At 39.8% G+C, this 26,446-nt stretch overlaps 1 protein-coding gene across 17 annotated transcripts in view; it reads left to right on the forward strand.

The window, feature by feature from the left end:
• Window positions 1–26,446, forward strand: part of rho-5 (rhomboid-5) — a 133,390-nt gene that overhangs the window by 94,458 nt on the left and 12,486 nt on the right. For all 17 annotated transcript variants that reach the window (XR_004581454.2, XM_034324612.2, XM_034324613.2 and 14 more), the window contains 3 exons: window positions 17,993–18,334; window positions 18,501–18,687; window positions 19,135–19,224. Coding sequence is in view for 16 of the 17 variants with exons in the window: in XM_034324612.2 (XP_034180503.2) it covers window positions 17,993–18,334; window positions 18,501–18,687; window positions 19,135–19,224 (619 nt within the window). In the remaining variant the exon portion in view is untranslated. The remainder of the gene's footprint in view (window positions 1–17,992; window positions 18,335–18,500; window positions 18,688–19,134; window positions 19,225–26,446) is intronic.

A 26,446-nucleotide genomic window follows, 5' to 3' on the forward strand; every position in this document is an offset into this window, starting at 1 on the left:
TCGCACGCGTACGAAACGAGAGAAGCATAGAATTTTCTGTCACACGCGAGGGTAACTTTAAGCTTCCCAAATTAATGGGAAACAATTTATCGCGAGGGAAACTCGGTTCCCTTCGAATAGAGAATATTTTTTGTTAAAAATAAGCGATTTTTAATAAAAGCTACCAGAGCAAGTGATAAGCGCGACAAAAGAATGCAGTGGAGTAGAAATTATTTTTCTTGAAGGTATCATTAGCTTATCTCGTTAATAGATATTTTTTAGTTCTACCTTGATTAATTTTATATATTATATATTTTGTTCTTCATTGAAGAATCGAAAGAAAGAGAAAAAGTTTGATTTTCGGATGACGGACCATGGAGAGAGGCCCCAGACTCCGCTATTCAAGGGCTAATTGCGAGTCTCTGGGTGTTTCTTTTTTGACGCCAACTTTATCCCTGACAAATAAGGAGACTCTGTTGAAAAACGCACGTGGAAACGTCACGGAAAAACTGACGAAATTGCTTTCTTGATAAAAGATAGCATCCTCGTATCGATGGTTGAGCTTTGAGGAGGCGCGCAACAAACGGTCAACAGGAACGGATCACTCTCGAGTCTTGGTCTTTTCACGAATCGAAAGGTCCTCGAGACGTTTTCGAGGCTTTCATCGATCGCTCGCCACCTCAAAGATTTTAATTCCTAACGAAAGCTTTCAACGACGTCGAAATCTTTGAGACTTTCAACTGCCTCCGACTTTTCGGTACTCATCGAAAAGCCGATGTCTCTGTCGGTTTTTCCCTTCGACCTGTTTCCATTGACGTTGAAAATGACAAGGAAACGGTCAGACTTACCAAATCCTCTTAAATTTCTCGAAGGAATATCCTGAAACTTTGCCATTTCTGCAAAATTTCTCAAGTTTCTTACTTCAACGTTTTCGATAATTAACGAATTAATAGTTTCTGTTGGTCGTAAATAATTAAAATCGGTGTAGGGTTAATATCCAGCTGCTTGCCGATTGACAATCGACGAGAGTATCAGAAGCAAAAGCCGATCAATCGCGTCAAGATCAGAAGCTGTTCAAACTGAAATCCTGGACAGAGATTGTTCCCAATAGTTCGGCTCGAAATTCCCTCCCTCTTGGAGGGAGTACAAGCTACCGATTAATTACGCGACGCGTTATCAGACTGTATTGTACATTATCGGCTTCCCGCACAAATCTGTCATCCTGTCGGATACGCGTTTCTCATCGAATAGACGTCTGCCTGACGACGAATCTGCGAAACGCGAAATTTTGAAAATTTTCAAGAGAAACTGTTTACCGATCTTCTGTATTAAAATGACATTTTCATTATTAATTAATGACACTCCGGTTGAATTTATTTATTTCAAGGGAGAATTCTGAAATCGAATACAAAGATGGGGAGAGGAAAATTGCAGCTCGTTAATCTGCTGGAAATCTTAATCTCAGCTCGAACGCGGGATCGATATTATGCAAATCGTCGCCGATAAATTGGTAGCAGCCAGGTTAAGGCCCTCTTTACTGTTCCCATAGTTTGCTTGCGCAACCGGATTCACCGGCTGTTTCTCCTCGATTGTTGTTAATCGTTCCAGTATCGTAAAGCCGCTATTAAATTCGCGTTATCGTCGCTTTGAGTGATACCGCGCCAATTGGATTTCGCCTTCTCTGATCTCCCAGCAAGGCTGCGTCGAAACGCGAGTAAACTTCCTCGTTAATTACGACGTAGATTTTACGTAGAATTTACGTAGATGTAAATTTGAAATCGTCGCGAAACTTTTGCAATATCGAGTTGTTGCGATGCGTAGTTTTTACGAAATGAAATTATTTCAGAAACTTAAAAAACAAAAAAGAAAAACGCTTTTGTAGGTAGTTGGGAACGAAGGTGTTTTCCGTTTCTGGACCTTGGAAACTTGTCCGGAGTTTGAAGTTCGCGTGCTAACCAATTTGCATAATTAAATTGCTTCTGGTTTCTACTTTGTAAAAATGTACTCGCTCGATACCGTGGGGCATAGCTAACAAGCTGTTACTTCTTTCAAATTTTAACATCTTTTATTTATTTAACGGATTATCCATCGGCCATAAATAGATACGCACTACCATTTTATAATTAACCCTTTGCCGTATAATGACGAGTTACACTGGTGATGCACTTTGCAGTTCAAAAGTGACAAAATTGAACCGTACCTATATTATATTTTAATTTCAAGTAAAATTTCAATTAGAATTTGCAAAGCCAGGAATCTCTAAATGCAATATATGAACAATATTTCAATTTGCTTAATTTGCCTCAATATTACAGCAGTGAGTAATTAGCTTTGACAGACTTAGTAGGCAAAGGGTTAACAGTAACTAAAGATTAAAAGACACAAGCTTTCTTTTCAATTTTTTTTTAATTGAATTATTTCATTATTTCAACTGAGTTATACGTGAATTTGTGATAATCAAAAGATTATTAATTAATTTTTTATCAGCTATTAATAAAATTCCGATAGATAAGAGAATCGAAATTCCAATGATTCTCGGTATTGGAATATTTGATTAACAAAGAGAAATATTTATGGAGAATAAAAGAATTGCACGTTCTCCGTGGCAGGATTTTCACGTGACATAAATATTCCATTGGAAGTCAAAAGCTTCCTTAATCCAACAGTTTTGTCGCTAAATTTATCCTCCGGTATAAAGAGCTTATCCCGACTATCGACGAGGAGTCGTTTTATTTTTTTATTTTTTTTTCCTCTTTCTACCCTTGTTCTTTCATCCCTCTCGGAACGATGAAACGTTCGTGTCCTAAACCTTCCTGTCTATCCACCTAGCCACGATCATCCACGACGATCGATTTATCCCCATGATGGTTAGTCAGCCTTCTGGAAACGCGATAATCAGTTTCCGACACGTCTTGCCGCATAATGCACAAAGAGGGTCGGAAGTGCATTCCGTTTTATCGGCACCCTTCTCTTTCAATCGACGGGTAAACACCCTCTTCCATTTCTAATCTTCCAACGATCTCCGGCTTCCTTGTTTGCCACCATTTCAAACTAGATTGAGATACGTCGAAGAATATTCCAGGGAATCTTCTTTTGTTTCGCGACACCTGGAAAGATTGTGTTCGAGTTTGGGAAACTTTTCGACTTGTTTCGCTTTCGGATATCGTTAAGGTAGATCGATTGGACGTGGAGTAATTGTGTTTCGTGTGGACGGGGTGTGCTCGAGTTGAATTTCGTTTACCAGCCAATTAGAGGTAGCTCGACGGAAAGAGAAGGAGCAGAGATCCTGATAACCGGATAGGTCGGATATCCAGATAAGCAGGCTTTCAAGCCAGGTCCCAGGCCCGGTGTCGTGTTGGATTTATAGAGTGAAGGTATTCTCGAGTCGTAAATTCAGGTGTGCTTGCTTGATAGGCAGAGTCACGAGGGAAGCAAGCCTTCGACTTCCGGTAACAATCGTTCAACAGCTGGATACCCACTCGCGTGTGCTCTTATCTCGGTTTGTTGTTTTAACAGCGCCGCCCCGACTTCCGGGATACGGACGATTACTCGAACGGTTTACCTTTCGCAGTATTAATCGTTTTCAGAAATATATTTATTTTCTAACTGGATAATTCTTAGAGGACGACTAATACGGAGAACTACCCAAGTGTTACACTCACTTATTAATGTAACTTTGCCAGCTTGTAGAGCTCATCTAGCTGAACACGCCGTTTTGTGGGCAGACGGCTAATTGTTTAAAAGATATTAATAATTAAAGTTAGTTACTACTTACATTGAGAAGTATGACAGACTCACACATACAAACGGTTAACTCTGTGGTAAAACGCTTGACTCGCAATCTAAAGTTTTTTTTTTTTTTTTTTCAATTATAATTTGTCTCTTTTTGAATAACTATTACAGCTGTGCTATACTCATTGCATTTATTAATAATTAATTACATACACTGCAATTTTTATAGAATTTTAGTTATTCAAAAAGAGACAAATTATCGTTTAAAAAAATAAAAAAAAAAAAAAAAATGGGAACCAAGGATTTGAACCGAGAACCTTTACATTGCGAGTCATGTGTTTAACCACGGGTGGATCCATGACTCGCAATCTGAAGGTCTTCGGTTCAAATCCTTGGTTCCCAACAATTTTTTTTTTTTTTTTTTTTTTTTTTTATAATAATTTTTATATAATAGTTATTCAAAAAGAGACAAATTATCATTTTAAAAAAAAATGTTGGGAACCAAGGATTTGAACCGTGGATCTCTAGATTGCGAGTTGTATGTGTGAATTTGTCATACTTCAGAATGTAAGGAGTAACTAACTGTAATTGTTAATATCTTTTAAACAATTAGCCCCCAAAAGGGGGTATAGGCGTGTTCAGCTCGACGAGCTCTACAAGCTGGCAAAGTTTCATCAATAAGTGAGTGTAACACTTGGGTAGTTCCCTTTGTAAGAGAAATTCAGAAAAATCCAGGGAAACTGCTTTAACTTTTCAGTCGATAAAAGCTCCCTCTGTCTTCTTGAGTTTAATTGACGGCTACAGAGAAAACACGCTGATCGACGTCTTTTTTATTATGACACCATCGGCCGTCTTCCGTCGAAAAGTTTCCAAAAGGGAAACGCTCCGTCGAGCTTTGTTTCCATCGACGTTGCTTTTAAGGGAGTGTGAAATTTTTAGTTCGCTGAGAAGAGACCGTTGAAAGTTTCCACGTTCAGTTATCATCCGGTTAGTCTTCGCGTGTAACTTAACGCGATTTGTGCCAACTAACTTACTCCATCGAAGTCTTATCCCATTAAGAGTTTGCACTGTCGCCGATGCTCCTTTCTTCTCTATCTTTGTGTTTTTCCTACCATTCCAAACTCGGAATTTTAGCATTTAATATTTTGACACAGTAAATGGAAGGGAACCCCTGTTAATCCGGCACTGACCTTCAAGAATAAATTTCATGTTTCTTCTGTTATCGTTCTTCGAAGGTTTCGGAAGTGTTTGATCGATGAAGCTGAATTTTTCTGACGAACCCGGTGACCATTCGCTCAAGACTGGTAATAAACGACACGATCGCGTGTTCCGCATAATAGTAAATTCTCTTGTAACCCTATGGTTTTGTGTCGCGTTACTTTGATCATCGTTCGCGATTTAAATTGGACTTCAACCTTTTTTTCGTGTCAGAAATAGGACGAAATTAGGGCAAACTCAAGGCTCAGTTATCAAGAAATCGTTTGATTCTTTGTTAATAAAATTTGTTTTATTCTAGAAAATTCATGGAAGGTGGTTGTAAAAATTGGATTTCATCGTTTTTTCGTATTAGAAATAATTTTCTCTTTAATAGAACAAAATTAGAGCAAACACAGAATTGAAATATTAAAGAATCATTCGATTTTTTGTTAATAAAATCTGTTTTATTCTAGAAAATTGTTAGAAGACGCATGTAAAAAACGAGTATGGCCTCGAGAGGCAAGTCCTGATACAAACATTGCTTTATTCATGACGAAGAAGGGTTTCCTCGCGATTTTCACTTCTCGGCCAGACCCGTGTCTGCCGTGCTTGAATAATTAACACGGATAAGTTAGCTGCGGCCTGACGTGCTACATCTTCTCCGACTTTCCCTTCGTGTTCCCGAAACTTTCCGTCGAGCCTTTCGCCCGGACTTGTTACGTCCGATCTTTCTTCGCGGACGTTAAATAAAAGCGTAAGAATTCGTGATAACCGTGGCGGGAGAGGAAAACAGAGGAAATATTTCGTTGCCCGGTTGGAACAAGTTCCTCGAAGTATCTCGTAAAAGAATTTTCATATTCGGGATACTTCTTCTTTTCCAGCGTTGATTCAGGCCCGACGTTTCGTGTTTGAAGAACTCCTGGAAGAAAGGAAAAATCGGCAAGTATTTTTCATGAAACTTTTACCCCCTTTCCGAACGAAGCAGGGTGACGGTAGGATTGATAAGAAGAGAAGGATTTAGATAAGGTCGCGAGGTGCGGTTTTTTTTCAACAATACAAATGGAAACTTTTCCCGTCGAGGGGATTTTTCCCTCTGTCAGTTTCATAGACGTTTGTCGCGAGACTAACTTTCGGACAATACTAACGATGACTCGTTATTTTTCCTCCCGAGGTAACTTCTATGCATATTCTTGTCGACGATTTCCGCCGAGGGAAATTCGTTCTCTTTTCCATGTTCTATTTAATCGTCTAATGACACTGGATGGGTCAATTAAAGCTGAGACTTTTAAAAAGGATAGATCTTCGAATAATTATCACCATTTTCTAATAAGTATTTTTTATTCGCTTGGAAGGAATATATATATTTATATTTAAGAAATGGAAAATTAATTTAATTAAAATTACAGATTTAAATTAAAATAGATAATTTAATAACATATTAATAAAGATTAATTCTTATTTAAAATTTAATAAATTATTATTTATAAGTTGATTTACAGATATATATAAATTATTATATTATATATATTTAATATATAACGAATAAAAAGAACGGTATATCGTCGAAGCAATATGAAAAGGGAAAACGACAGTAATAATAGTAGCTGAAAGTAGGGGGTTGAATTGGTGAAAATATGACAAACTGTCGGGGGGTAGTCGCTGGACGGTCGGTATAATGGGAGGACGGCATGAAATATACAAAGTTGGAAAATTGGGTTGTAAGTGAAGTTAATCCCTGAGCGTGCTTAACTTTTGCACGCGCATGGAATATGAAATTTTCGAACCCGTGGGAATTCAGCTTTAATGCTACGTTAATGGTACATCGCTTTCGATGATAATATGAAACAGAGACTTCATTTCGTGCTTCTGATATCATTCTATCGTCATTCAACCCTTCAACAGCAAAGTCTGGGTCAATCGAATGAAAATATATTATATAAATATATATTAATTTAAAGATGAATATATAATTCTTAAAGGAACGGTGTAAAATTTAGAAAACAAAACCGGGTCTCTCTCCATGGTCCGCCATCCAAAAATTCAATCCCTTCTCTTGATGTATCAAAGAGAAACGTGTATATTTAAAAAAAATTCTTCCTTTGTTAAAAATTTTCCAATCTACATTTCATTCTTCTTCATTTCTATCTGAAACGAGAGCGAAAAAATGAAATTCCAACGACGATAACGGGTCGACAGAAACATTTTGTCCCGTTTTACGTGCAGATCGATACGAGATAGCGTTACAAAGCCAGCATCGCTGCGCCGAGTTATAATTACAGACAGTATCTGGCCGTGTACATTCGTCATTATTATCAGTTTCCATGCGACGCGCATCTTTGTCGACGATCAAACGAGCGCGAGCGATTCGACGCTTGGAATAGTTTGCAAGACCGATCGTTATCGTACAACTGGAAAGATAACACTGTAGGATAATACGCGATGAAAAGGATGTGTAGCTTGATGTTTCAATTATCTGTTTCTGTCGAAGAAGAAAAATTAAAAGTATATCGATTTCGCGTTAATCAACTTAACTTTTTCCATTAACAAACCCGAGGTTTGGTTCGTTGAGAAATTTTTATTCGGCGCGGAACGATTGAATATTCACGAAAGTATTTGTATGATTAATTACAAAGGCAAATGGTTAAATATTCGTGTTAAAAGCTCGTTCATATCTTTGTGGAAGAATCGGAAACCAAGAGGGAAGGGCAAACAGTAAGACCACCGTTTGCGAGAGAATATTTAACGAATTCCACTGAAGTGCTGCATCAATAACGGTGATTTAAATTTTAATTAGACCAGTGCAGCCGAATTTACATCACTTTGAATATTAATCATCGTTACTTCAACATTGAACATGATTCTTCTTTTTTTTTAAACTTTAACTTCTTCGGTTAAAAAATTATTCATGAAGAAGTTATTTTCTATAGAATCGTTAAAAAGATGAAAATTAGAACCTTGCACACTTGTGTTTTTATTAAAATGAATGATAACACAAGATGAAGATCTTTCGATTGCAGAATCATTTTATAAAACTTGAAATCACACACAATATTTTTCTAAATTCAAGTAAATGTAATTTTGTAACTTTTGTTAATGATGCACCGTCGGATGAAAATTGAAATAGAGAAGAAAAGCGAATTGTCATCTAGATGATTCGTCGCGTGTCAGTGTAGCCTAACGTGATCGTCGACAGTAGAAGAAGCACTACTGGCACGTCCGCGAAAATATCGAGCGACACCACTTCCCTTGGTCGTAGGATGGGCGAGGGTGGTGCGAACACGCTCGAACCACCACGATTTCGCCCGATCTCAGCTAACTATGACCCAAGTAACTCTGGGTCAGGTCAGCCAGGTCAATCGCCCCGGCTGTTCGTGTCGCGAGAGAGCTCGACAACTCTCCTCCCTTCGATCCGCTTCGCCCTTTGGATCTCGTTCATGTTTGTCGCGCTTTCCTTCTGCAGAACACTAAGTTATTTTTTCATTTTTTTGAAAAAATTACAAGACTTAAGGAGAATTCTTAAGAATCAAGTAATGTCTGATCAATGTTGGTTTATACTACTAGAGCGAATGGAATCTACGAAGCTATAAAATAGGATGTACAGTTGTTCTTGCTAAAAAATAATATGAAATGCAAAATTAAATTTAAATTGTGGCTCTCTCCATGGTCCGCCGCGCCGTTTTGGGACTCTCTCCGTGGTCCGCCATCCGCGGATCGAGAAACTCGTTATATTTTACTTCTTAATTTTTAGAAAAAGGTGTCAATCGTTACACAGGGTTGAATAATATACGTTACCCTAATTATTACCCTTTTATTAATTATCCAAGGCATCTATTCGTTAAATATCGTTAAGTTTCAATAACTGATCGAGATGAGCGATTAGAAAGCAGCGGTTTCGCGAGACCACGATTTGATCGTGTATTTTGTATCAGATAACATCAGACCGGAAACGTGTAATAGCGTACCAGAGAAACGGAACTGTTTTCAGACCACTTTAACTAGTATAAAAGCAGCGTGACCCCGGAGTCACGCAATACACTCTGCTCACGCAAGCTGCATCTCTAAGCCGTGGATTATCTAACCCGGTAGCATGGCGAACGACAAAAATAATTTCCACTTTTCACTTCCGACTAGTTTCGCTTTGTTCTTTTTATTCTAGTCTGGAGAGTTGACCTTGTTCGGCAACTTCGTTATTCTAAATATAAATACTCGGTAATTAAATTACGCTCATTTCGAATGTTAAATAGGAGAAAACGAAGTTGGTATCGACGGCGGTCTCTTCTAAAAGAGTTAAATGAAAAGTTTTTCGCTTCATTAAATCGGCTACCAGCGCGAAACGAAAGTTCGCCATCATTCAGATCCCTCGTCGACGCTGTTTAATTTTATTGCTTCTCGATCATTTCGAAAATTTGTTGACCGTTTCAACGTTATCGAGCAAATATTGGAAAACTTATTAACGAGATTGATTGGAGATGATGAGCACCAACGAGGATGCTTGATCGATTAAGCTTTCATTGATTTGCGAATGAATTTTAACTGGAACATTGATTAACCGAAATTCGATCCGTAATTAATATCGTTAAACGAACTTGTCCCCTTGTTTATTTCATTTTCCTTTAAAAAAATTGCTCTTCACAGGTGAAAATATTAATAATCATTTACCGTGTTTCAATCAAATAATTGCAATTCCTCTCTTTTTATCTCTTTTCATTTTTTAACGATCGGATATCGAATGATTGCGAGTTTGAAAGAATATTAGAAAATTTGTAAGAAAGTGCTGAATGAAAAAGAAAGATATCCATCAGAGGAATCGTAAGGGAAATGCATATCGCGATTAATATCAAGCTTGAAATGAGCAATCGCGATGGAATGGAACGGCAGCTTCCTTGACAATGTCTTATGGGTCGATCCACTTCCTCGAATGATACCGTCAATGATTTATGAGCCACTAAGCTTCGTCCTGCATGATCTCTTCCATCTGATGCCACTTTATCAGAGTAGCAGCCGTGTAAACACGGTTCCTAGAGACCGATTGGATGTTTCTCGGAGATGGGCATAGGAGACAGTGTTGGCCATCTTCCTAAACGAACTTGAACCATCCCCTCTGGTAAAGTGAAATTAATTTTCCACCCGGTCTCAGACCGTCCGCTCTTTAACATTTTAATTCGTCTGTCAAACACAAAGAGCGAGGTAATTTTCATTTCAATTAGTGTACTCGCTCTCTGCTTGTTCGATTGATAATTAAAGTTGACACATTTAAGAGATCAATTTACTCTGATAAGAAAGGAAACGAGATAAGTTGATTTTCGATTCGCTCGTTGAAATAGAAAACGATTCGGTTTCGAGTATCCTTCGAACGGTCGTTGCAATTTTCATCAGGAAGCACGTGTTCGGTGTGTCTCGAGACAGTTTTCCAACAACGAGGTAGGAAATAGAAAAATTCGCAGGAATCGAATCACGACACACGTATCGTATCGTGTCGAATCATTGCCGACACGAAAAGCCCTCCTATCCTGACTTTCCACTAGGTCCGATAATAAAGACAGATCGCAGCAGCGCAGAGGAGAAGGACTGACGCGTGACAGAAATTTCTAATGCCGTTTGACGAGCTATCCTGGCTCTATCCACGATGCATTGGAAATTCCTCTTGATACTTGCACGTGACTTTTTACATGGTAACTCGTACCGACGACGAATCCCAAAGGAGTAGAGCCTTAAAACGCGTCCAGGGACACAGGAATTCTAGAGGTATTCAAAACGTGATACGTGGGGGATAATGAAAAAGAAACTGTTTGAAAATTAGAAAAAGATTTGCTTTTATTCAGTTTTAATCCTTGAACAGCAAAGTTTATATGTACAAAGATATTAGAATACAAAATTAAAATTGGGACTCTCTCCCTGGTCCGCCATGGCGTCCGAGGGTTAATTCAATAAAACTGTTCGTTTCGAAAGCAATTTATGTTCAGTAGATTTCTATGGACTATCTCCCTTTCGCGTGGAACAAAAATCTATCTTCTTTCAAGAAGAATCCCACTCTGATGTCGTTTCTTTCGTCTCCAACAGACACGACTAATTTATCTGGGAAAGTTTTCGATTCAGCTGGAATTTCTGTTCTCCGAATGTCTTGTTCGTATTCACGCAGGGAGATTAAAGCAGATCAGAGGAGAAAAGGAGAATCTCGAAGGCCGACTTCTTCGTCTCGTTCATTTTCGGTTTCAATTTTCCAGCTATACCGATGCATTATGTTGCTTTCTTGCCCCTCCCTCGGCCCGATGACAAAGTGGCGCTCGTAATTCACCCAGAATTGCGTTTCTTTCGCGTCTGCGATCCCCCAACCCTCCGCCTTATCGTTTCAACCCGTGGCAAAAGTATCGGTCGTTTGATATTATCCGAATTAAAGTCGAGGGAGGATTATAACGCGCGGGACGAGCTTCACCTTTAAACTTTTCTTTGAGGTAATTCCTCCAGGAATAAACAGGCTCGAGTTAAATTAGAAAATGTTAATTCGATGCTGTTGTGTCTTACGCTTTCTTAGATTTCTTCTTGAACGAAGTTTTGCAATTTTCCTTCTCACGGAATGACGCTGTTTTCTTTTCGCTTATTTCCGTTTCATTTGGGATTGAAATTTAATGGAATTCTCGGGTTGTTCGTGGAACGATTTATTCTTATTATTAGGACGATACAAGGTATTGATTAATAATTACAGCTAATGGCCAGTCGAATACAGTCGGAAGGGGTGTTTGTTTTTTACTTGTTTGCGTTCTTTTACCACGAAAGATCTCGTCACGGAATATTAATGAACCTCCTGGTCGCGAATATTAATGATCGGTCTAATGAAAAATGATGGAGAACTTGTCCACCCTTCCTCGAGGGTCATTCTCGAAATCTTATTTCAAGCACCTTCTTTCTTTGCGTTTTCCACGGGGTTGATTAATCGCCGGAGATTATTCCCTGTAATTATAATTGTACAAAGAATACTTTAATTCAATATTATATTAGACTTCCGCGTATTTGCAAATGAAAAGCCGGGTGGCGAAGTTACAAACGAAATGTCAGAATAATTAATTACCGAGTTCCGGTTACATTTCATCGTTCGTAATCATATAGAAATTTCACGGTAAATACAATGATATATTTGACGCAGTGAAAAGCGTCGCGAGCTGTTTAACGAATCAAAATGTTTTCGAAATTTACAAAGCGATTCGACCCTCTATATTTCGTGCCAAACGGTTGTTCGCATTATATTTTTCGGTAATTGAACAAAGTTTCCTCTGGATACGCGATACACTTCCTTCATTTTCTATTTTTAATTGAATTGAGATTGTTGGAAATATAATATTCGGAGGTGAATTTTCCGTTTGTCCTTTGATTACAGATCCTTTGCGCTTTTGATTTTCCACTTAATTATTACAAAATTTTCATTTAACGTGAAAATTCGAACGTTTCGAGAGGAAAATTTGTCTCCGTTCCGCTAAACGAGTGAAAATTCGGTAAAAGCTATGGATAAAGGATTTCGACGAGAAGATAAAGCCAAGATATAGAGTCCCACGATACCGTGGTACTTTCTATTTCGAACACATCAGCGATATTGTATCGTATCCGATAGCCGCTCTAAGGTATCGTCCTTTGTTCTCTCTGCAACACTTATCGGGTATCCGATATTTTCGGGAAGCGAGCTTCATCGTCGGGGACATATTGAGCTTAACCGAGTTCCTCGTCGGACACTTTGACGATGTTATCGCGTTTAATCTGTTCGCCATCTCGTCTCTACCGGACGTTCGATGTCTCTTTCCTCTTTACCTCGTGAAATTTCAACGCTCGACATGGCTATCCAGGTTTGGACATTATTTCATATAATCCTCTGATACATATATTTTAAATAAAATGTAAATATTTAAAAATAAAAGATAATTTGCTATTTGAATGAAAATTTATTTATAGATCTTCGAAAATAGCAAATAATTTACAATTTAAAGTTATTTATATTTGGTACAAACTTTTATTTAAAATAAAATTTGATCTTTTCTCTTATTTTCAAGTGATTAAAAATTCAGTTTTATTAAAAATCTGTAAATTTGCAACACAACATTTTTATTCAAGATAATTTATTTTTCATTCTTGAATATCTTTGTTTTAACCCCAAAATTTGTGTTAGAAGATTATTTAAAATGATCCCCAAATCTGTCTCTAAGGAATTTTCCTAAAAATTCTTTTCTGAAATGAAAGAAAATGGATTCGATTCCGATTTCTGTTTCTCCTAAACAAATTCCATTTCGCTTACCCCGTTATCAGCCGCGCGTTTGATAGCGCTGTCTGTGGTGCACCTCGACACGGCCGTCCAAAAGCCGCAAATAATAATTACGATCGCGTGTGAGCCGGTTATTAGCACGAGTACCGGAAACTGCTTCTGTTACTAATGATTATGTTCGTTATTCAAGTACCACCCCCAAACGGGGCGCCACTTAATCAGTACCACTTCGCGAACACGTTGGCCAGCTGACTAAATCATCGGAGAAATCCGTGAAAATGCCGGAGGAAAAAAGTCCTCCGTGAAATGACGATCCATTTCACCGGTATTCCCTACTTTCACCCTACCGTTAGCAATCTTGCGTTGTAAAATGTGTTATAAAACAGATGGAGGTATTACACTTGGAACGTTTCGTTGGTAATAAATTGTTTCGAGAAAGGCAACATGAATTTTCGAAATTTCTATTTTTCCGAATCGAACGTTTCTCGAATTTATTTATTAAAATAATATCAGGAAGAACAACCGCATTGCGTAGAATGTCAGTGGAATCGCATGACGTAAATACACTATTACCCTTACCGAGTGGGATAAAAAGTCGTATACGCGTTAATCTACCATAACTGCACGTCTACAGTTTTAATGTCGCTATTAGAGGAGCGTTATTATCAAGGGACGTGAGCTACATCAAACACGAAACTACGAAACGAATGAAACATTTCAAAAGTATTCTTTCGTTCTCTGTTTCTTGATACAAAAGGTAGCATTCGTTTAGACGTTGGTATTTAAAAAAAAAACAAAAACGGAGAATAATGAAAGGGATAAAAAGGGCCACGGAAATTGCATGGAAATTAAGGAAAATTCTTGGCGGTCGATTAAGGGAGTTCCATCTTCTTAAAACGGAAGAACGTTTGTTTTTCCAGCAGTGCCGTTGTAACGCGAAACAATAGCGGCATTGTAAGTTCATATTACGCGGAAAATCTTCTTCTTTTTTCTCCTTTTAACTTTCCATACAACCGTGGAAATACATTTCCGCGTCGCGGAAATCTCTTCTCTCAAACTGTTACGCAATAAAAATAGCCGCCAGTTCGTGTTCGTTAAAAACGAGCGAACGGTCTGGTTTAATATTCTCCCTTCTGTTTTCTTCTCTTTTTTTTTTTTACGCTTCTTTGGTCAGCGCATATACGCGGATTGCGAAATTTCTCACAAAGAACCGTCGGAAAATTGAACGGCAACGTGGAACACGTTTCGTCGTCTCGCTTCGTGACGTGAAAGTCGAGACGGACGGGTTTGCAGTTTCGCGATCGTTATTCGTTTGTAAAACACGCGCCGATCCGGGTTTGTTTCGCGAGGAATGGAAATGAAAATCGTTCTTTGTCAACGGGAAAACGGGAGCACGAATAATTCTTTCGAGTAGAGTAATTATGAAACTTCTAATTACCGGCCGTGAGAGGCTTCTAAACACGTGGACCGTCTCGGTTAGCCGGTTACAATAATTAGAAGGATTTTCTTTCGAGGGTGGCTGAGCGCGAGATTTCCCCACTCGTTCCTCGATGGTGGTTCTGAAGGGTCATCCTGTGAAAAATGCCAGTTTCACGAGCAAATGCTCCCTGAAAAAGTGGAGTAATAATGGCCTAGTCACCCTGCGTCGCCGCGCCCTGTCGCGGTAACTCGATCTCACCGGTGAGAAGGGGCGAATAATATTTCTCATTTTCGCTTTAGTATCCTGGAAAATGTGTGATCGTGTTATTTTCCTCTTCTCCCCGGCTTTTACGATATTTACCGTGATACGCTGTAGAGAAACATTCTCGTGTTTCTAAGGGCGTATAGTAATCTGCCGTTTACCTATGCTTTAAGCAAATTTTATCGACAGTTAAGTGGAACATAAAGATTGTAAATAAATTTTATGTTTCAATTTTGTCAATTTTCTAGCAAGAAATAATATTTGATGGGTCAAAGTAATGATAATGTAAATATGAATTCAAATTTTCCCGCGTAAATGCTAATAGGCAAATGGAGGTCCGCCATAGGCCTATATATAGGGAGCGCTCTCCCCTCCATCGTCATTCTTCCCGTGGCCACCGACGGGGTAGGATGGGCACCCGGAGGAATCTTATAGAAAAGGGGGTCATCGCCATTTTTTATTAATATTCTCATATTTTAAAGGTTGTATAGTAATATTCCGTTTATCTATACTCTATGCAAACCTTATCGACACTTAGGAGGAACATAAAAATTGTAAATAAATTTTCTAAGCGATAGTAGCGAGGGTGGAATTTCTTTCTCGTTCACCCTCTCTCTTTTCATTCGCGAGATTCCTTAATTGGTCTAATGATCGCGCTGGAAAATAAAGTAAAAAGCTGCTCTAGTTACATTTTTTTCCGCGATTCCGGTCGGCAGGAATTCTAAAGACACTTATTTCGTGAGCTTTGGCCGTTCCCTCGTGTAACAATGACTGCACTTTGCGCCAACTTGACCCACTTGTCGCTTTTCTTCCTATTTATTTTTTAGCTCGAGCTCGACTCGCCTGCGCGATCGACGCGGACCATAAGCCGGCAAATGAATTTTTCCATTGATCAAGAATTTACGGTGTAAATAGTCGTCGCTGACCCCTTCGGCATAAAAGGAATCTTTGCAAAAGACGAAACGCTCGAAGACAATAAAACTGTTCCTCTTCGCGTCCAAACGTGTCGGGGTAGTTTTATCGAAACAAGAACTTGTTTCGTCCCGGCAGCAGCGTTTCGGTTCGCTGAAAAATAACGCTTTCGGTGGGTCACGGTGTCGAATGTTCCGACTGGAAACACGAATACACGGTCTAAGTTTCGACATAAATACGTCGAGGTGTCGCGAGACAAACAGGAACCAACGTCAGAACTCGTTTCGTTATGGTCCCGCGTACCGGAAATTAAATGCAGATACCTCGATGCTCATTTCCAGCAGCGCAGTTAGCGGCTAGTTTATCATGAAACCCGTTACTGTTCGCGTTCAAACTATTCGAATCAATTGTACACCGGCATTTCAATTATTATTAATACCTCTCGATCGTACGGTGCTTCGTTTCTTCGAAGTTTCCTTTAAAACGTGAATTTTGTTTAATCGAATCGGTAAGGATCAGATTCGTCCTTGTTCAAGTTTAAAATTACTCGAGCTAATTATCATCATCGTTATCATATTTTATACCGAGTTTATAGTTACTATTTAATTAACCAAGAACGACAAGTTCGCCGCGACGGATCGAAGGAAAAACCATTTCGAATCATGTTTCATTAATTAATATCCGATGTAATTAGAGATTCTTGCTTTTCAAGTAACACAATGGTAATCGGAAGAACGCGAAGAACAGCAGGAATTATTACGTCCTACCGATAAATTCTCAGTACGTGAATATCCATTTCAATATGTATGCAAATTGAAAAGGTAGCGCGGTAGTTGCTGTTTTAATATAAAATTTATCAGAAAAGGGCGCGGTGAAACGACGTGTGCAGCAGAACTTCAAATATTGTGCGTGCATTGAAACAACCTTTAGAAATTAAATAATCAGTTGCAATTTTGTTACTTTTCTAGCAAAAAATAATATGGAAAAGATCCGATCATTTATTAAGAAATATAAATGATAATATAAATATCAATTCAAATTTTCCCGCGTAAACGCTAGTACCTGAATGGTGGTCCGTCACAGACCTATATATAGAGGGTCCTATCCCCTCCACTCGTCAGTCTCCCCGTGACCACCGACGGGGTAGAATGGGATCCCGGGGAGAACTATAAAAGGAGGGGGATTATCGCCATTTTTTTTTTAATTAATCAATATCTGTAAAACTAATAATTCAACGTGTCTTGTTTAGATAAAATGAATTTCCTTTCGAAACTTTGATTTTCCTATTGAAAAGAAAATTAGCAGGAATGCTAGAAAAATTTTAAGCGCGAACAAACACTGCAGTGCACATTTTTTTTTCATCGACAGAGAAGGGAATTTGCCGGGAAACTCAACGACCAACCACCAATTTCCTTCCGCTTTCTGCTCCCTATTCGTACGTCCCACATTCGCATCGGGAAAAGTAAGCCGTGCATCGCGCTCACCTCGTTTCCACGGCCGGATATTAGAGTTTTATTGTCACGGGACACAATTATACCTCTGTCTATCGCCTTTTTTTCCTTCCAACACTCGTGCACGTGAAATGCATCTGTGAGAACCAGCTGGAAATCGCGTCTACCGTTGCAATATTCGTCTCGAAACACCTATAACTTCGCTCTTCGAAACATTTCCTCGCGAAGGCAATCAGTTTTTCGAAAAAAGAAATTTGGGAATTTTCTCTTCAAGAGAAACTTTGGAAATTTCGTGCCCTCCCTTTTTAAACGTTTCACGGGAAGTCACACTTATCAGGCATCCGGTAGCAGCGCGCTCTCGATTGTTTCTAGGAGCTCGTCCGTACAAGAAAATCCCTTAAAAGAATGTCGGGACACGAAAGCAGCAGCGAGTCATGAATAGATGAGAGGCAGATAAAATTGAAAAAGTTTCATAGGGGATCCTGTACAGAGGGTGGCTACGGGTCGTCACTTTCGGCCAGCTTCCTCTCGCTGGACAGGGCTTATACTTCCTCTTTGGCGATGCCGGGATTACGTCGCCGTCTTCATAAGCATGCACATTCAAGCACGGAAACGCTCCGTGATTTCCGATCTGACCACAAAGAAAGAAAGGGTCTTTTTAGTGTCTACTTTCAGATTTTTTTCAATCATTTTTCAACGAACCCTTGATGAATTACAATTATCCGTATTCACTGGAGAAACTTGAAATTCTTCACGATTCTTTTAATTAACGATGGATTTTCATTAATGTCACAGGCAACCATCTCCAGGATCTGGAACGACAGGCACGTCCACGGTATCCTCGAGCGGTCCTGATGCAGAAAATGGGCAAAGTATCGGTTTGTACCCTGTTGGTAGCGTGGGTCCAACACCAACGGACCCAACGACCGTTCCACCGAATACAACAACCACCACGATACCATTGGCGAGTGCTTGCACCGTTGTTGGTGCAGCAACGGGAAGCAACATCACCAGGAGCGTGTCGGCACCCACTGCACCGAGACCCGTTGTTCAGGTAACCAGCTCTGCCAGCGCTGTTGGATCGTCCCAGAAGCCAAGATTGAGGAGGACCATGAGTCGCACGGAGGCCATCAGGAAGTAAGTTAAAAAACTGTGTACGAAAGGTACACACCTTTCTATCGAATTCAATTCGATGAAAGTCTTTCCTCTCCATTTGTGTTTCATGGGGGAAAAAGGTACGAGAAGGCGGAGAGAATATTCCGTCGAGCGAGTAACTCGAACGATGCTTTGTTTTCTGTTTCAGCTACATCAGGCGAGAAACGGCACAGTTCTTCGGGGTGGACGAGGAGTCTGAAGCGATAGAAAGACAAAGATGGCTGGATCGAAGACGGAGAATGGCATCGAGGAAATACGGCGCCCTTGTTCCGGAACACAGGCCACCGGATCCCGATATTACAAGGGACGTGCCGGATACTACGGATATACCAGAAGTAAGTTTCTTGGTTATTAATCTCCCGTTTGGGAGTGTTTCACTATGAAAACATGGAGAACGGATACATTCTCGCCTTTCTGTCGATAATTTAAAAGATTAGATTAAATTATCTAATATTTAATTAGGTAATTAAATTAGATGATTAAGCGCGCTCCGCACTTCATCAATTTCTATAATCTGTAGAAAAATACACTTAATCTCAATTTTTGCGATATACAATGCTTCTGGCGTGTCTATTTAGTTGAGATTAGGAAAAATTTCTCGAGAATCTCTAGCTTTTCTTTCGATGAAGTGAAATAGAAAATTAAGATTGTGCCTCTCTCCATGGTCCGCGCATCAAAAGTTCAGACACACCAACTTCTGCAATTTGGAATAAAATATGCTTCCAGTCTGTCTGATTGGAATGACGAAACTTTAATTAACGAAGAGGGTTTTATTTCTACAGGGTGTCACATTGAGAAGATGGCAGCAACCGGTCAGACGAAAAGATTCCGTGGCAAGAATGACTCTCTCGGGTCTCCATTACGTGGTCGAGGTAAGTTCAAAGAATTCACTGGATTAATTGAAAAGGAAACGGTACATCGAGCTCGAAGGGTGTCTCGTTTCCTGTTATTACCGATGGGAATCAAGGTAAACGAGTAAGGAGTTAATCAGCGTTTCGTTATCGCCGAGAGACGCACTGCTCGGCCGCGAAACGAGGCTAAGTTTCCTTCGAGTTAAGTTGTACGTTTCGACGGAAGTCTGTACGATCATTAAGCTAACGAGGTTGCGGTAACCCGTTCCGGAATCCGTTCATCGTCGAATTGCCTTTGATATCTGGCAAAGTTGCTCCCCCTCCCTCTAGCTTAGTAATTTCGAAGCTGCGTTAATTACCGATACGCCAGTCCCCGTTGATTAGGAATTTTGCGAAATTTCAAACCCGCAATCTTCTCACAATTAATTCGCTTCCTTTAGAAATTTTCATTCTTAAATAAAAAATTTATTTCTTATTCTTGAAAACTCACCCGTTTCGCTGTAACGAACGTTTAATCGTTGTAATCGAATTATGAAGTCGAACGTTTTAACAGACTTGCTGGCAGTCGAAAGTTTTTTAATTAACAGAAATTAGTCGAACGGGACTGGAAGAGTTAAAAACATCGTTCGGACGATTTTCGATTATAAACTAACGTTCAGTTTCGTTTAATTGATAGAAAATTTTATCGAGGATATTCGCTTTTATTACCACCGCGTGGAAAGTACGCAAATTTTTATTGAATGAAACAATCCCGTTTACCATAACTTCTCCGTCGGTATTCTCGTTGATTTTCATCCGCGCAGAACTTCTTCCTTTTTAATTAGCTTTTCGACTTCGTTTCGAATTCCATTGCCCAACGCGGAGATGCGAAGAGACCAGCTTCCGGCGGACACCGTCAACTTTATTTTTACAAATTCTCTTAAAATCAGAGTTTGCGAAAGATTATTTAATCGTCGAATGGAGAAAAGCACAGCGAACGGCGTTAACTCGAAGACACTTTGTTTCGTTTTCAAGACCGTTATTCAGGTAGAAACGACTCTACCGTCTGACTTGCTAGATAGAATGACACTTCTGTCGCTTTGCATCGAGCTGCGAGCACAAGCTTTCTGTGTACGAACGACAAAGAGAAGTTTGTCAAGAACGAGCCGGCAAAGAAAGTAGATTTAAACGAGAGACAACGACGCACCGTGTAAACCCACTTTGACACTTTTCTCTCGGTTGAATCTTCTTTCCGCTTTCGTTCGCTGTTATTCTCAGCGAGCAGAATCGTCGAACGCGATCAAAATCGATCGCTGTTTCTTCTACGTTTCTAAATTAATTTGCTAACGAGCTTAACGAAGAAACAGTCCAATTTTTATCCTGATAAATTTTCCCTCATCCACAATAATCCTACTCGCGCATCGGATAGAAAAAGAAGAGGCGTTTCATCTGGTTCGTTTAGCCGGTGAATATCCGCGTGCATTTAACAGAATTCCTCAGGTATCACGGGCCATTAAGCGCGGATTTCCGGCCGGTTAAAACGGAGGCTCGATCGTGGATCCGGCCTCTCGGCAGGGCTCCACGATCTTATCTCCGGCCCCGATAACCAGGTGATTCACCTTTATTTAAATGCATGCTATGTAAATTCTATAATGGATCCCGGTGAACGGGGATCGGACGCGTAGGTGCTCTGCGATGGAGAAGAAAGTGCGTTTCATCGGGCGGAAGTTTTTGTTCCCTTTTCCATCGTACCTGTCGACGCTCGAATGGATTCGATGAAAGCCGCGAGATCGTGAATGATCCGAGAGGAACGTCATTAATAGAGGTCTTTTATTAAATTAAATGATGCCTCTTCATGGATAAAATTGTTTTCGTAGATTTAAACCCGGGATTGTAAAAATAATATGAAATAAATTGGGACTCTCTCCGTGGTCCGTCGTCTAACGAAATCGTGAATAATTCAGAAGTATTTTCAAAATAAATGATGCCTATCCCTGGATCAAATTGTTTTTGCGAACTTGAGCCCGGGTTGATTGTAAAAATAATATGAAATAACAAATTGGAGCTTTCTCCGTGGTCCGCCGTTTTGGGACTCTCTCCATGGTCCGCCGTCTAACGAAATCGTGAATAATTCGAGAGGAACGTTGTTGTAGAATTATTTTGAACGTAAATGATGCCTCTCCCTGGATAAAATTGTTTTTGTAGGTCTGAGCCTGGGTCAATCGTAAAAATAATATGAAATAACAAATTGGGACTCTCTCCATGGTCCGCCGTCCGAGGCGGAAAAATATATTTGTTTCCATTCTAATTTCCGCTATCTCGTATCCTATTAATACAAAATAAATGAATGTATCGTTGAAATAGAAATTTATTAAACCTAGAAATTTCATAATTCATCGAGAGATGTGTTTAAATCCCAACAAAATCAGGGATGATTTTCAACGAGCCACCTTCTCGAAGGTATCTCATCCGGTAGATATTTTTCGTGCGATGAAACGTCGTCGAGACGGTGGAACGTGTTACGGGGATCCGTTCGTGTTTAACCGCAAATATCAGGAAAATTGGAATTATAATTGGATCGTGCGGAACAATAATTGCCGTAGGAGAATATAGCGTTTGTTCGGTCGCGCGCGATTTCCCGTTGCTCGTTCAAGCACATATTTTACGTCGAGCCTCTCGTTTCGATTTTCGGATAAATCAAATATATTTTATCGGCCCGGGTAACACGTACCTATCAGAGAATCATCGCAAACCAAAGAAATTATTTTCCTTTCCACGATTCTATTTTACCATTTCGATCACCGTAAAAGAAATGTCCTTTTTTCAATTTCCCGCTTATATTGCCGGAATAACGACGAACGGTTCGCATAAAACGAAACCTTGCATAATTACTGGATTATTGTTTGACCGTGTTAGCTCGTGGTGACACTAAATAAATGTAGATCCACCGTTGTAATTTCGACGGCTACGGAGGAAATTGATTCCCGACAGGATTCACCTATTGTTCCTGTATTTGAATGCCTCCATTGTAGCGGCATTCTGTCTGTTCCCTTCGATCCGCTAGCTTCACGTGTCTCTCTTTATTACCTGTTCTTTGTTCTTGCTCATAACACTGGCTATATAGACTGATGCGCAAACATTTTATGGGAAAAAAAATTTCATTAGGTGCTCGATAGAGACGAGACAAACTCGTTAACGCTTTTCACCCTTCCGTTTCCTTGCGTTTCGAAAATTGTTCTATCGATCGAAGAATCATTAAGAGTTTCAGAATTTTTCAAATTTATTCTCGTTAAAATTATATTCCTTTCACAAATCGTTTTGTTCAAATAAACTCGTAACGAGCATCCTTTTCATAAATTTGAAAAGTGTTCCACGTAGACGCTCGTAACGCGGCATGCAGCTAATTATTCATTTCGGAGTTTAATTACTCTATTGATCGTTCGGCCGTGTTTGCTTTCAATTATACAATACCGCTTCGTAAAACGTTCACGGTTCGTAGTTAGGTCTATTGTTAAATTTCATTCACGTGTCTGTATCGGTGGAGAACTGGAAAGTAGATTTGTTTTAATACTCGACGATCGATACTATGCCGCTGTTGTGGAAATTGTTACGTTTAATTAGCACTTTTCGCGGTAGGCTGGAAAAAAAATTTTGCAATTTGTTTGAAAAAAAATTCGTTACCGTACGGTGAAAACTGTTTGCTCTAAATTCGCGAAAAATTTGATATTTTTTTTCCAGTTGTTAAAACACCTTACAATAAAAAATACATATATATTTGTTTTATTGCTGTTATTCGACCGTGTCTCTCATACGTTCGATGCGCAGCATTTTATTAGAGATAAAAGGAAATTGAAGGAGGAACAGCGGTGCATAGATGAAAAAAGGTGCTGGTTACGAAACGAGCGTTGGGAAATAAAAAACAGCTGTTTTTTTTTTTTGAGAAGTTTGAAATAAACTTTCCTCGAAGCAAGCTACGCGGCCGTCCTACTGCACCCAACGGTGCCTTAAATTTATTTCTTAAGCCGACATCTTTCACAACTTTCCCGGAAATAAATCTGCAGCATTCAGGCATCGGGGAATAGGTCGAAAAATTAGCGTGACCCAGATACAACTGCATTCTACCAGGGATTTATGAAAGAGGATCGGTTCTCTTAGTTCTAGGCAATTTTTTCCATTGTAAAAATATGACAAAATTTGCTAATTAAGGGAAAATACCTTGAAACGTTCTCTCGCTAACAATGTACTTTTATTTACATTATTATGAAATTCGGTGAACAGATTTATGGAAGAGGATCGGTTCTCTTAGTTCTTCTTAATTTTTCATAGGCAATTTTTTCCATTGTAAAAATATGACAAAATTTGCTAATTAAGGGAAGATACCTTGAAACGTTCTCTCGCTAACAATGTACTTTTATTTACATTATTATGAAATTCGGTGAACAGATTTATGGGAGGACGATATTCATCGTCGGAACAATAACGTTGCTATCCAAGTAGTATTTTAACATGACAAAATAACGCGAGGAAAAAGCGTACATTCGTATCGAACTCGGTGTCGCATTTTTCTGCATGCATAGAGGAGAGCGTAGCATAACGAAAATATACAGGATCCAACGTTCTATGTATTTCTCCATTCGTTTTTATTTATACAGCGACGGAATCACGTGGACGGAATTTATAGCCGACATTTGCTATCGACATCTCGGCCGAAAGACGTATCCCCTTTGTTGATATCCTCTTTAACTATCTCTCGTCGGATATTTTCTAACTTCGCTCGACGATTTTACCCAATTTCCCTGCTTCTTTCCACTTTTTAATAATTTCATAGACGTTTATTCAACGCCCGTGAAAAATAAGGGTTCGAAATTTAACGAAAAGATAGGTAATAATTAAATTTCGGAGGGCGGACCATGGAGAGAGTCCCAAAAACGGCGCGATGGACCACGAAGAGAGCCTCCTTTTTTAACATTTAAACGACAACTCGTCTTCTCCGATTTATGGGGTTAAGTGGTTGAGATTAGAAGGTCGATTAGCATGGTAACTGGGTGTTCTTGGTGCGTTTCACTGAATTAATAGCAGTCAGCATATTGTATCGCGCGACTTACACGGAACACGTGCACGCGATCCTGTTGGAACCGAGCGAGAAAGCGAGGTTCACGAGGGTTTTTATTAAAATTTACATCGTTTCGCCGCGCCGTAATAAGGAGAGCATGGGGTCATTTATTAGCGGAAACCTGATAAAACCGTTATTAACTAACATCGGCGTTACCTTAATCAGAACTCGGCGTTATTAAAGAAACTTCTCCTATTTTCCAACTCTTCTTTCATCTCTCTCTCTCTCTCTCTCTCCCATAATTTTCATCAAACTCTAATCTTAGATTCGATATTTTTACACAGTTATTTTCTCCAAACTTTAACCTTCAATTTGACGTACGACAAATATAATTCCGATACTTTTATATGTTATGAAATTTAAATGATTCCCAGGATCGTTTCAACGCGTTCAGGTACGCATCGCTGAAAACGTTTGAATATTTCCCCTCTCCAGTCTCCCGTAAGGATCCCAATGGTCCGTTCGTGTTCCGTTTTCAGTCCGATACCGTAATTTCGGCAATTTAAATGCATGTGCATGCGACTCGATAGACACGGCCGGATATCTCCGCGGCGCGTCTACGCGTTTACGTGCGTCGCATCCCGCGGCCGTTCCCGGTGATCAACCGAGAGATATCGTAATGAATTGTGTATCGATTCGAACGTCAACCAGCCGGTTGGCCGCGAGTTTCTGAATATTTATACTTTCATTATTGCGAAACACAGGGGGCGACGACGCGTTCGTAACGAGTTGCACGCGTCGACGACGTTCAACGGGGAAATCGAACTGTCTAACCGGATCGATTCGAACGCAATTACCTTCCTTGTTACGAGCTGAAAGCATGATATTTTCGCGGTACACGTGGAACGTCTACGTGACACGGTAATTACACCGGGAAAAAGAAAAAGAAAAAAGAAAGAATGAAAAGGAACCTTCCATTCGCGCAGCAACGTTTCGTCGATGCGCGCGGTTGTTCAAAGCTCGAAAAATGAATTCTTCTCTTTTGAAGGTTCATTTTCTGCCTTTCCGAAGACCTCGCTAATTGGTTAGCTAATTGTAACCTAACCCCATAAATCGGAGAAGACGAGTTGTCGTTTAAATGTTAAAAAAGGAGGCTCTCTCCGTGGTCCGCCGGGCCGTTTTTGGGACTCTCTCCATGGTCCGCCCTCCGAAATTTAATTATACCCATTTTTTCGTTAAATTTCGAACCCTTATTTTTCACGGGCGTTGAATAAACGTCTATGAAATTATTAAAAAGTGGAAAGAAGCGGGGCGAAGAAAATCGAGGAAAAATGAAAGCTGGTTTCAAGAAAATTAATTATCCCATACGTTTCGTATTAATGTTCCCCGTGACTCGCGGGAGTTTCCGCGTATAAATGCAACTGCGACGATGTCTTCGGCTAACGTTCAGGGGTAAAATTCAAATATTAGCGAGGGAACAACAGCCGGAGGTGGAGTGTAAGCTTTCTTCGTTCTAAACAGTGGAAACGCACACGAGAAGCCCGTTTCCTGGCCGGCACCGAACAGTTGTCCACCGGAAGTTTGGTCTACTAAAGTTTCAACGGACTACCACTGCCGGGCGTATTTCAAAACTTGCCACTTAGCTCGACTACTAGCTGAGAACAAGCCGGACAACGACCGGTTACCCTCGTCTCACTGTTCTAGCCGAGGAAAGTGTGCCGTTTCTGCGCACAAAGGCCCATTAGAATATTTTACGCGTGACCTACAAAAGAATAACGCTCGACCGAGTGTTTTTTTACCGTCTACCCCCTTTTTTCCCTCCCTTTTCTTTCCTTTATTTTCCATGCGCGCTGCATCGATTTTTCTTAAAACTATTATCCAGAATTTATCGAGTTAGATGTTTGCTTTCGTCGCCGAATGGAGATAATAAACGAAGCGGGATATTTTTCCATTGCACGGGCCCTTTCGATATATACTACACTGCTTAATTGCCAGCAAGGACCAAACCGATCGGCCAATTAACGATCGGAGTCGCGACAATATAAAATCCCATCAGATCGGTTCGATACGGTGCAATAAACATGGAGAATGTTAATTCCGACATGTCGGGCACGAAATTAAATTTCATTCGATTTTACATTCGACTTGATTCAACCGCTCTTCTCCGATCGTCGGCGTTGCATAATTCTGCTTTCTTTTCTCCTTTATTTT

Source organism: Osmia lignaria, chromosome 7 (assembly GCF_051020975.1).
Source record: "Osmia lignaria lignaria isolate PbOS001 chromosome 7, iyOsmLign1, whole genome shotgun sequence".
Taxonomy (NCBI): Eukaryota; Metazoa; Arthropoda; class Insecta; order Hymenoptera; family Megachilidae; genus Osmia; species Osmia lignaria.